The 12,508-nt window shown below is 39.6% G+C and overlaps 1 protein-coding gene across 1 annotated transcript in view; it reads left to right on the top strand.

The window, feature by feature from the left end:
- Window positions 1-12,508, top strand: part of Tpgs2 (tubulin polyglutamylase complex subunit 2) — a 55,045-nt gene that overhangs the window by 29,263 nt on the left and 13,274 nt on the right. The window contains exons 3-4 of the mRNA XM_040757966.1: window positions 2,359-2,446; window positions 4,568-4,693. Coding sequence (XP_040613900.1) covers window positions 2,359-2,446; window positions 4,568-4,693 — 214 coding nt within the window. The remainder of the gene's footprint in view (window positions 1-2,358; window positions 2,447-4,567; window positions 4,694-12,508) is intronic.

The raw sequence follows: 12,508 nt of genomic DNA, 5'->3' as shown, positions 1-12,508 counted from the left end.
GTCCTGGCCCCCCCATTCCCTCTGCATGAGGAGAACACCAGGAGAGTCTGGACCATCCAGAGTTGCCAACATCGAAGTCTTAGTCCACCTACACTCCCCGAGAGACAAGAGGAGAGGGAAAGACCCCACCTGTACCCACTGGAAGTAGGGATGGGAAGACAACAGTATAAGAACACATTCAACAACAGAAAGACCAATATGACACCACCATAATCTAAGGACTCTACACCAATAAAACCCGAACATCCCAATGCAGATGAAGCAGAAGAGAATGACCTTAAAAACTACTTTATGAAGATGTTAGAGACTCTCAAATGGGAAACAAGAAAATCCCTTAAAGAAATGGATGAAAAAAACAAAAAAAATACAGGAAGTAGAGGAAAAAACAAACCAAAATGATCAAAAAATAAATTTCTTAAAGCCAAGAAAAAAAAACAAAACAAAAAAACAATCAAGTGAAGGAAACAATTCAAACAGTTCAAGGCTTGAAAGCTGAAATAGAAACAATAAAGAAAACACAGAAGAGGGAATGCTGGAAATTGAAAAGCTGGGTAAAGGATCAGGAACTACAGATGTAAGTATAACAAATAGAATACAAGAGATGGAAGTGAGAATCTCATGTGATGAAGAGCCACTAGAAGAAATAGAATCATCGACCAAAGAAAACCTTAAGTCCAGCAAATCCCTAACACAAAATATCCAGGAAATATGGGACACCATGAAAAGGCCACACCTAAGAATAATAGGTATAGAGGAAGGTGAAGAAATACAGCTCAAAGGTAAAGAAAACATACTCAACAAAATCATAGAAGAAAACTTTCCCAACCTAAAGAAGGGCATGCCTATGAAATTACAAGGATCTTATAGAACACCAAATAGACTGAACCACAAAAAAAGTGAATGGTTACTTTCATAACATTTATTTCACTACTATACCAATATTCTTGCAGACAAGTCACCGTTGTGTAGGACACAAGGGTTTGTGGATGTGTGATATTGAAGATAACCTTTTTCTTCCAGTAGCTCTTTTATGCTGACCCTTTCAAATTTTAGAATCTTAATAACACCTAACTGCAGGTATCCCATTATGAGCAGAAGACACTAAAAATTAAGCCCTGCCCAAGGTACTTTACTAAGTAGGAAATAGACTGAGGCAGAAGCAGGCAGATCTCTGTGAGTTCCAGGCCAACCTGGTCTACAGAGCGAGTTCCAGGACAGCCTCCAAAACAATACAGAAAAACCCTGTCTCAAAAATAAATAAATAAATACACATGTACATATGCACACCCACACAGAGTAAACAAGAAACAGAAAGGAAATTTAGAAACTTAATCCACTAAAATGAAAACTGTTGTCCATTTCAAAACCTAGAAATGCTGCTTAAAATCATCTGTAAGCCTATTTTCACATAAAATTCTTGAAGATGTTATAACTTCTCAGTCCTCTTTCTTCCCATCAGGTTGCCTCCCCCACCTCTAGTGTCGATTTCGCATTCAAGTTTATTCTTGAACCTCCATTAGCAGTTTAAGTGACAGTGTCCAAGGTTACTTGACGAATAGCAGAGCTGGAAAATGAACCCAGAGTGTCCTGCTGCAGAACACCACCACACTTAGTATTTAGAACTGGCAGTATCACCCAAAGTCTATAACACGTCTTCCAAGGGTCCACTAAGCAAAAGCTTGGATAGTTGCTACTGTCTTGTCTTTTAGCCTCTGTAGCCATGTCAGAAGTTATTGGAGAAGGTTCCAGAAAGGACCTGAAGAACTTATTTCTCTCTGCATTTCAGGGATTTGAGTTGAATAAAGAAGACTAGTCAGACCTGTACATGGGTTTGAGTGAGTTAGAATTCAAGGTTTGCTCCTATTACTGCCTGAAAAAAAACACTAAGCTGTTCCTTTGTTTGACACACCACCAGTTTGGGTGACTTTTTTACCCATATGAAATACTTTTGTTATAATCTTTTTGATAAGAACTATCACAGCTATTAAAATAGATCATGGTAGTAGATTCTATGGAAATGGCATACATGGCACACTTTTAAGGTGTTTTCCTGCCCAGTAATTTGTTTCAGAAATACATGTGCATTCCATTGTCCCCTCTTAGCTTTTACTCCCTTTGAACCCCCTCTTCAGCTAACATGTCAAGGCAGAACAAAGACCTAATCTGCTTTATCTGGGCACACACACAAACACACTGGTAACTGCTGGGCCCAGTACCCGTCTAGTAATTTTATAGGTAATATCAATCTTCCTACTTGGAGGATCAAGAAGATGCCTAACATTGTATGCAGAGCTCTGAAACATTGCCCTCATCTGCTTTCCAAACCCTGACCTAACACAGCACAATTTCTGATTCTAGAAAAACAATTGTGTGATGCCTGAAGATGTGAGAAACTTCTATTTGATGACCAATGGTTTTCATATGACGTGGAGTGTGAAGCTAGATGGTAAGTCGTCCTCCTTGATGTTGGAGAACATTTTCCTGGTGAAGAGTTTGGATGAGGCAACTCTGAAGGTCCTTAGAATTATAGTATCTTTTCATCTATATTGATTTTGGGGTCTAAAGTATCAAATCTAGGAGCCGTGAAACCCATCCTCTTCCAAAGCTAATTGATGCTGTCAGTGCATTGCCTACTCCTGTTTGAGCCTGGCTGGTCCTGATCTAGAAGTCCAGTTTAGAGACTTCTTATTAGAGAGAGTCATTAGTCACCACATAGAGAACCCAACCAACTCAAACATAAAGCATCTGAGAGCTCCCCCTAGAGCTACAACAGTACCTCCTAGTTTCCTTGAAACAGCTGACCAGTTCTCCCAAGCTTCCAACTTCATTCTCACCATTGTGCAATTTTAAGGCTCTAACCCTGAAAGCAGAGCTTCTCTTTCTCTCTTTACATCAATCACTTCAGCCTATATCACCAAACACCTTAGTTGCAGGCTTTTATCTAAGTCCTGTATCTATATCTAAACATTTGCATTGCAGATATAGAAGTCCTGGGTGTTACACGCCAGAGATTGCAGATAGCGTGTGAGATGTGAAAGGTGACAGGTGCTACATATGTGTATGAAAACACTTCAAACAGTGCATAAGTTAGGAAGTCCTGAAGTAGCCTTTGGGGCCCAGCATGTACCTGGCACAGTCTTACCAGACCTGACACCTTTATTACTCCAGCCATATCCCCACATGTTCTTTGGCCTAGGGAAGCACCTGTAGCTCCCCACTGCTGATAAGGAGGAGTGACTTCTGTTGCACAGAAAAGCTACATAGTGATTTCTCCCTTCCATGTCTCTGCCTCTGCTAGCACATCTGAATTGCCTTTCTAATGATTTTGAAACTTGTCAGTCTCCCGTACCTAGCCAGAGGTACTTTTTATAGATTATTAATGAATATATGATATTAGCTTCCAAAATCATTCGATTCAGTGACCTAAAAACCTTGTTCATAGTTATAATACCTTCTGTTACTTAATTTCTCAATCTCGGGCCTTTTTATCTCCATTGCTATTGGCTTAATGCAGTGACAGAAAAGGCAACAGGGCTGAAGAGATGACTGGGTGGTTAAGACCACCTGCTGCTCTTCCGCAGGATCCATGTTTGGTTCCCCAGCATCCACATCACTCAGAATCACGTGTAAATCCAGCTATGTGGGACCCAGGGACTCTTGTAGCCTCCATGAGAACTCATGCAGATGGCAGACACTCATACACACACACATGAATTAAAGGCAGCAGAGATGGCCTTTGATCTTTACCTTAGTTGTCTCTCCTGGTATTCCATGATCTGTATGCCTTTGCTCATTTCTAGCCTTTTTTAGATTTGTGAGTTTTTGTATGCCACTCTTTATCCAGCATCCTGTATTAGTAGGGTTCTGTATAATCTAAGGCAATATGTAATGTGCTGTTCCTTAGTTATACACTATTCACAAAAGACCAAACTCAACAAACAAGAAGGTTGCCAAGTTCTCTGTATCATCAAAGGGAAAATGACAGGGAGAGATATTTTCCATCATGAAGGCTTGTAATAAAAAGAGAAAGGGTCTATTGCATAAAGCCACTATTCCATTAGAAACTGTAGTTCTTGCCAGGCAGTAGTAGCTCATGCCTTCAATCCCAGCACTCACGAGACAGAACCAGGCTTATGTATGTGAGTTCAAGGCCAGCCTCATCTACAGAGTGAGTTCTAGGACAAGAAACCCTGTCAAAAGAAAGGGAAGAATGGAGAGAGGGAAGGAAGGAAAGAAGAGAAAGACAGACTGTAGTTCTGGCTAATACAAGGGAACAGAGTGAAAATATGTTTCAAACAGTTACTAACTCTAAATGTTTAGCCCTTTTCAATATCCCATTAAAAACTTTTCTTCAGTGTCCCCATAAACATAGTTGGAACTGCTCATCATCTTTGGCATGCAGTTCCTTTTTTTGTTTGCATATATAGTGAGTGTTGCTCCTTTCTGCACCCTCTATCACGCTCCTCAGCCATGGAGCCATTCTCAGTGGGCTTATTGGGTTATCCAAGCAAAAACACTTAGGGTCGCCATGTCTAGGCTACCACTTGTCATTCTCTTGTTCCCATAGAGCACATCATTCCACTGGGAAGCATGGTGATTAACGGCATTTCAAAACTGACTCAGCTCAACCAGTCTTCCATGTACTCACTTCCTAATGCACCAACTCTGGCGGACCTGGAGGATGATGACGAAGGTATCTGGTGGAACCCTTGCTTTGGGTTAGAAATGAGCCCTCTTGTCTCACTTTTATAATACTGAGAACTATAGGAATGTGCTGTAGAATTGCACTATGTCCTCTACACTACAACTCTTCATCCATAGCTTCTGAAAGGAAAATAGAAGCAGAAGAAAACAAGTATCAACACAGGAAAATTTCATGAGAGAAATTCCAGGGTCATGTCTTTGTTTCTTGTACCCATTTTAGTGGCAGACATGTAGTGGAGGCACTTAATGAGTAGTTACTGAGGGGATCAGTGTTATGGATTAAACCTAACTCACCAATTCAAAAGCCAGCCATGGTAGCACAGTACCTGGAAGGCTGTAGCAGGAGAAACATGCATTTGAATTCAACCAGCTACATAGTGTGACTGTTTCTGCTTTTCTCTCCATTCCCACCTCTAATCCCTTTGCCACTTGAGAATGAAAGGGCTTACAGATGAAATAGCTAGAAGAGACTAAGAGCAATAGTGTGTATACAGAGTATTTAGTCAGAACTGTGTTAACTGCTATAGCAGAATCAATTACACCGACTTCTGAAGTAGCAGTTCATTTTTCCACAAAAATCTTGACAGTGCGCTCCTACTGCACCAGCCTTTTGGGATATTATGTTGTATTGTATTGTGTTTTGTTTTTCTTCATGGTTGAGATCTACAGGCTCTACCTACAGGCTTCAAGTCTCTTCTCCTGGGGGAAAAAGAAAAGACAAGGTAGGGGAAAGGATCTTGGCAACATCTAACATTTCTGCCTTCTTATCAGAAAAATAGTATTCTCAAAAGCCATTGAAGTATTAAAGCGGGGGACTGTTGGGGTCTCTTTTGATTTGTACAGAATTATTTCTTCCAATGAAATTCGAAACTTATTAAGGAAAGGAAAATAGACAACTGGTTTCTAGGCCTCGAAGGTTCACTGAAGTTCTTAGAAAGGTAATAATCTAAGGCTTGCTCATAACTAGTTAATTAAGGAAGAATGGCAGCAGAGGGGTCAAGAGACAGACTGGTTAAATCATGAGTACTGGAAAAAGAGACTGTCCTTCACAGAGCTTTGGGATCCCCAGGAGTAGTAGGACTAGTTACATTGGTTTAATGCATGTATGACAAGTCTTCTCTAAAAGGCCAAGTAGTTAAGTCGGCAGGCTAGGTTGTTGCTGTCCTTGAGGTTAGAAGACACGAAGCACACTAGAGAAAATATTTTGGCAAAAGACCTGAACAAGGAGTGAGGACCACGGTGCCTCCATACCTGCAGGTGTAAAAACCAGAAGCTTCTGGTTTCTGCTGGGTCTGTGCATTTCACAATAGTATCACAACTAGACTTCAGTCTCATAGGACCTAAAAAAGAAACACATTAAGCAAACACTAGTAAAAGAAAATGTTCTGAGGCTAGAGAAATGCCTCAGTGGTAGTTAAGAGTGTTCTTATTCAGGACTCAGTCTCCAGCACCCACGGCCATAGGATCAGGCAGCTCATCAGCATCTGTAACTCCAGTTGCAGGGATTCAAATGCCCTCTGAACCCTGCAGGCGCCACATGCAAGTGGTGATCATAAAATCTTACAGGCATTCGCACGAGGAAAAGAAGTCAGTCTTGGGACTAGGGAGAGGGCTCAGCAGTTAAGAGCACTTCTTCTTGTGTATGCTTCCCAGCACCCACAGGCTAGCTCACAACCAACTTTAACTACAGTTCTCAGGGATCTAATGTCTTCTCCTGAACTCTGCAGACACCAGGGCATGTGCACGGTACACAGACATACATTCAGGGAAAACACTAATTAACATAAACTAAATAAATCTAAATTCTGTTTGATCTTTAGAAGAAAATGTATGTCCAAACTGGGGGGGAGGAGCAGGCAGACATCTGCACCCCCTGATTGGTGGGGAGAAGATGACAAGCTTTTAGGAAAAATAACGTTTCTTGTGTGTGGTAGCACAAATTAGAAAATAGAAAGAAACATTTAGTGGTTGCTGGGGGGAAAAGAATGAAAATTGAGAGTCCTGTTTATGCAAAGTCAATGTACCTCGGATTATAAGAGGAAAGTCATAATTTCTAGGACTATGGTGTGGAACTTTTGAACAAAATATAAGAAATACTTTTTTTAAACTTTTATCCTGTTTTAGTTAAACGTAAAGATATAAAGAGAGGCTAGGTTAAACTTTTGTAGGTTAATTTATAGCCCGTTCCCTGTAAAAGTATCTGCAAGTCATAACTCCCAGTACTTCAGTGTGATCTCTTCCCCAAACTGCAGTTTGAATTGGTTAAGATGAGATCATACTGGAACAGGGCGAGCCCTATAAAAAGAAGAAATTTGGAGACAGACACACATGGGAAGAGTGCCATTTGAAGATAAAGACAAAGTTAGGGGTGATTTTTCTTCCAGCCAAGAGCGTATGTGTATGCGCACACACACGCACGCACACACACACACACACACACACACACACACACACACACACACACACTCCAACAAGAAACCAAAAGCTAGAAAAGCAGCCTGGAATAGGTTCTACACCACAACCCTCAGAAGGCGTGACCTCTGGGCACTTGAATTTCAAACTTGTGCCCGCCAAGTCTATGAGGCAAAACATTCCATTTAGGCCACTGAGTTTATGGTACTTTAAAACTGAAGCCCTCACAAATACAAACTAACACAGTGGTTTCAGTGCTCCTCATAGAGGAGAATGGAGACAGCATTGGGAAAACAAAAGGCTTCCTTTATTGTAGGAATGAGGTCTTATGCCTTATTGGGGAAAACGGTGCCTTGATGTATCAGCTTTCTATAACTAACAGATTACCACACATGTAATGGATTGTAACTATACAAATCCATTGTTGGTTTTAATATTAGCAGTTTCCATGTGGTAGTCACCTACAGAGTAGCTGAGTCCTCTGAGTCCTTAGCTAAGGACCCTGGCACTTTTGGGTTAAAGTAGTCATATGGTTCTAATTATGTGAGGAAAAAAATAGAAGTTAACTATTTGTCCATCTAAATAACAACAGAGAGAGTAGCCTTGGAAAAAGTTATCTGGGCATGAATAGAATTCCAGTGTGGCTTGTGGTTCTGACAGAACCACAGGTATTCCTGGAAAACAGGGCCTTTTAAAGACAAAATGAAGTTCATATAAGCTTCCTTAAAGCAGGCTGAAGGCCACTGCAAAGCTGATGTTAACACATTGATGGAGACAGCCATTGAAATTGTCTATTGAATCTCTGCAGTCTTAAATAAGTTATGAGAAAATTTAATACAGAAAATGTAATGTGTATAAAATGAATATGGTGAGTAAATAAAGCATGTATGAGATGCATGTAGATGACAGAACACCTTTGACTTTTACCCCAGACACAATCGTTGAGTTCCCACTCCTTCATGAATACCAGCTCTAATTTGGGGTGGACAGTGACTTCAGCAACTTTGACACAGTAAAGGACTAAAATCTACATTGACACCTCCAGTCGAAAAGAGGGACTATGAGTAGAAATAAGGAAAAGGAAAAGGAAGGAAACATAACATGGGAATGTGATGAAGGAGATCAGTGATCGTAGTGATACTGGATTGAAATCAAAACACCTGCATCCTGCTTTTTAGGAGCACACTTAAACTGAAGATACTTCCTCTGATGGCAAATAGGTGTTGAGAGCAGCCTTCCTGTTGAAGACTGCAAAGTGGGACAAGATTAAAAATCATCTTCCTAAAAACATGCTGACATCGGCCTGGGTTGTTTAGTGATCTCCATAGGACCTCCTCAGCCAACAACTCAACCAAAAGGAAGCCTTGCCTGGGGACAAAATATGGCCAGTTGAGACTCCATATCCTCTGTTACAGAGTCTTCACTAGGGTCAACCTCATAGATTCCAGGAAGTTTTTACTGTACTAGTTACTCCACTACACCCAAAATGCCCCCCAATTACAGCTGCCTCTCCCTGCACTGTCTCCCCCCCACCCCCTCTCACACACCTGATCCCTCATGCTCTCATCCCAAGTTCACCCTCAGAATATATTCTATTTTCCCTTCCCTGGGAGATCCATGCTTGTCCCTATAGTTCTCTTTACCTAACCTCTCTGGCTCTGTGGATCATAGCTTGAATATCATTTACTTAACAGCTATATTCACTTATAAGTGAATACATACCATATTTGTCTCTCTGAGTCTGGGTTACTGTAATATGCATTCTTCCCACCAGCCTGGTCCCTGAGCCGCATCAGTCCCAAATGAACATGCAGGACACCATATTAATTATGAAGCTGTTGGCCATTTGCTATGGTTTCTTAATGACTAGCTCTGACTTAATTATTAACCCATAATTACTAATATATATTTTTATAAGGTCTTATCTTACCAAGAATGCCAAACTTGAGCATTCTCCCCCACCCCCAGGATCACATGATGACTCCCTACCCTTGACTACATTTCCCAGAATCCTCCTCGACTCCTAGTCCCACCTATCTTGCTTTCCTATTGGCCAAAAGTGCTTTATTTATCAACCAACAGGATAAACATGCACACAGGAAGACTTAACCCATCAGGTTACTTTACTCTGGTTGATCTTTTCTAACTACATCCATTTGCCTGCAAGTTTCATGGTGTCATATTTTTTAACAGCTGAGTAATATTCTATTGTGTAAATGTACAACAATGTCTGTATCCATTCTTCCATTGAGGGAAGTTTAGGTTGTTTACAGTTTCTGGCTATTATGAATAAAGCTGTAATGAACATAGTTGAGGAAGTGTCCTTGTGGTAGGATGGATAGAGCATTTTTGTACCAGGAGTGGTATAGTTGAACCTTGAGGTAGGTTGATTCCTAATTTTCTGAAGAACCTTTACATTGATTTCTATAGTGACTATATAAGCTTGTGCTCCTATCAGCAGTGTCCCACATCCTCTCCCGTGTAAGCTGTCACTTGTGTTATTGATCTTATCCATTCTGACAGGTGTAAGATGGAATCTCAAGGTAGTTTTCATTTGCATTTCCATGATGGCTAACAATGTTGAACATTTTAAATGTTTCTTAGCCATTTTGGATTCCTCTATTGAAAATTCTCTGTTTAAACCTGTATCCCATTTTTAATTGGATTATTTGGTTTTAGTATCGTGTTTATTGAGATTTTTTATGTGATTTGGATATTAGTCCTCTAGCACATGTGGAACTGGTAAAAATCTTTTTTGATTTCCATAAGCTGCCTCTTTGTCCAGTTGATGGTGTCCTTTGCCTTACAGAAACTTTTCAATTTCATGAGGTCCTCTTTATTTATTGTTTATCTTAGTGCCTGGGTTATCTGTGTTTTGTTCAGAAAGTTGTCTCCTATACCAGTGTGTTTAATGATGTTCCCCACATTCTTTTCCATAAGGTTCAGTGTGTCTGGTTTTATGTTGAGGTCTTTGATCCACTTGGAATTGAATTTTGTACATGTTAATAAACATGCATCTATTTGCATTCATCTTTATGCCCATATCCAGTTACACCAGCACCATTTGTTGATGTTTTTTGGTTTTCCAGTACATAATTCTGTAGTACAACTTGAGATCAGAGATAGTGATACCTCCAGCAGTTCTTTAATTGTTCAGGGTTATCTTAACTATCCTGGGTTTTTTGTTTATTTGTTTGTTTGTTTATTTTCCATATGAAGTTGAGAACTGTCCTTTCAAGGTCTGTAAAGAATGGTGTTGGAGTTTTGATGGGGATTGCATTGAATCTGTAGATTGCCTTTGGTAGGATGGTCTTTTCTCTATGCTAATCCTACCAGTCCATGAGCATGAGAGATATTTCCATCTTCTAATATCTTCTCTAATTTCTTTCTTCAGAGACTTGAAGTTTGTGTCATGTAAGTCTTTCACTTACTTGGTAAATTACCCCAAGATATTTTATATTATTTGAGGTCGTTGTGAAGGGTGGTGTTTTCCTGATTTCTTCCTTAGTTACTTTGGTTTATCATTTGTATATTTTCTTTTTCTCATTAATCTTGTATCCAACCACTTTGCTGAAAATGTTTATCAGCTATAGGAGTTCTCTGGTAGAATTTTTAGAGTCACTTACATATACTATTATATCATCTGTAAATAAAGATATTTTGAATCTTCCTTTCCAGTTTGTATCTCTTTGACATCCTTCATTTGTCTTATTGCTCTAGCTAAAATTTCAAGTACTGAATAGATGCGGAGTAGACAGCCTTGTCTTGTTCCTGGTTTTAGTGGAATTGCTTTGAGTTTCTCTCCATGTAATTTGATGTTGGTTATAGGCTTGTTGTAAATTGCTTTTACTATGTTTAAGTACGTCCCTTGTATCACTAATCTCTCCGAAACATAATGAAGGGGTGTTGGATTTTTTTCAAAGACTTGCTCAGCATCTAATGAAATGATCATGATTCTTTTCTTTCATTTTTTTTATCTGGTGGATTACATTTACTGATTTTCGTATGTTGAACCATCTCTGTGTCTCTGGGATGAAGCCTATTTGATCATGGTAGGTGATCTTTTTGATGTGTTCTTGGATTTGGTTTACAAGTACTTTATTGAGTACTTTTGCACCTATGTTCATAAGGGGAAATGTTCTGTAATTCTCTTTGTTGAGTGATGGGAGATGTTCTTCTGTATGCTGTGTGTGTTTCTCTTATTGGTTGGTGAATGAATGCTAATTGGCCAGTAGCCAAGCAAGAAGTATAGACAGAGTGACCAGGCTAGGAGAAAGCTAGGAAGAGGAAAGCAGAGAGTGGGTCACTGGAGAGATGCCATGTAGCACCTGCCAAAGGGTTAACATCAGAGCATTATGGGTAAGCCACAGCCTCATGTCGATACATAGTTTGATAAAAATGGGTTAATATTTAAGAGAGAGCTAGCCTAAACCTCAGCAAACAACCAAACAGTTTGTAATTGATATAAGCGTCATTATGTTTATTTGGCTAGGGAACAATATACATAGGCTTGAGAGAGAAAAGAAAAAAGATAAAGTCCTTTAAAAAGAAATATAGTAGCTGGGTGTGGTGGCACATTCCTTTAATCCCAGCACTAGGGAGGCAGAGGCAGGTGGATCTCTGTGATTTCAAGGCCAGCCTGATATAGAGAGTGAGGTAAGGACAGCCAGATTTACACAGAGAAACTCACATGCTTCCATTCTTTTGGTTTTACTGATATGAAATTATTTATTACCTGAATTTTCACATGTGTAGTTAACCTCCTTAGTTTGGATTTTTCCATCTAGCACTTTTTGTAGGACTGGGTTTGTAGGTGGAATTTGTTTAAAGTTGACTTTATCATGGAATATTTTGTTTTCTCCATTTGTGGTGATTGAAAGTTTTCCTGGGTATTAGTAATCTAGGCTGGCATCTGTGGTCTCTTAGAGTCTGTAGTACCATTGAGAGACATCAGGTGTAGTTTTCTGCCCTTATATGTTATTTGGTCTTTTTCACTTGCATCTTGTAATAGTCTTTCTTTGTTCTGTATAGTTAGTGTTTTGATTATTATGTGCTGAGGGAACTTTTTTTCTGGTATAATCTATCAGGTATTCTATATGCTTGTTGTACCTTTATAGGCATCCCCTTCTCTAGTCTAGAAAATTTTTCTTCTATGATTTTGTAGAAACTATATTCTGGGCCTTTGAACTGGTGTTCTTCTCCTTCCTCTATTCCTATTATTTGTAGAGTTGGTGTTTTAAAAGTGTTTCAGATTTTCTGGCTGTTTTGTGTCAGGAAGTTTTTTGATTTAACATTTTTACACCTGCAGGTATGTAGGCACTATGGGCCCTACTCCTTGTTCAGGTCTTTTGCCAAAATATTTTCTATAGTATTGATGACATACTGTGTATGC

Source organism: Mesocricetus auratus, unplaced genomic scaffold, assembly GCF_017639785.1.
Source record: "Mesocricetus auratus isolate SY011 unplaced genomic scaffold, BCM_Maur_2.0 Super-Scaffold_100015, whole genome shotgun sequence".
Lineage (NCBI taxonomy): Eukaryota > Metazoa > Chordata > Mammalia > Rodentia > Cricetidae > Mesocricetus > Mesocricetus auratus.
The sequence above is the reverse complement of the archived record's forward strand: the minus strand, read 5'-3'. Positions and strand labels throughout refer to the sequence as shown.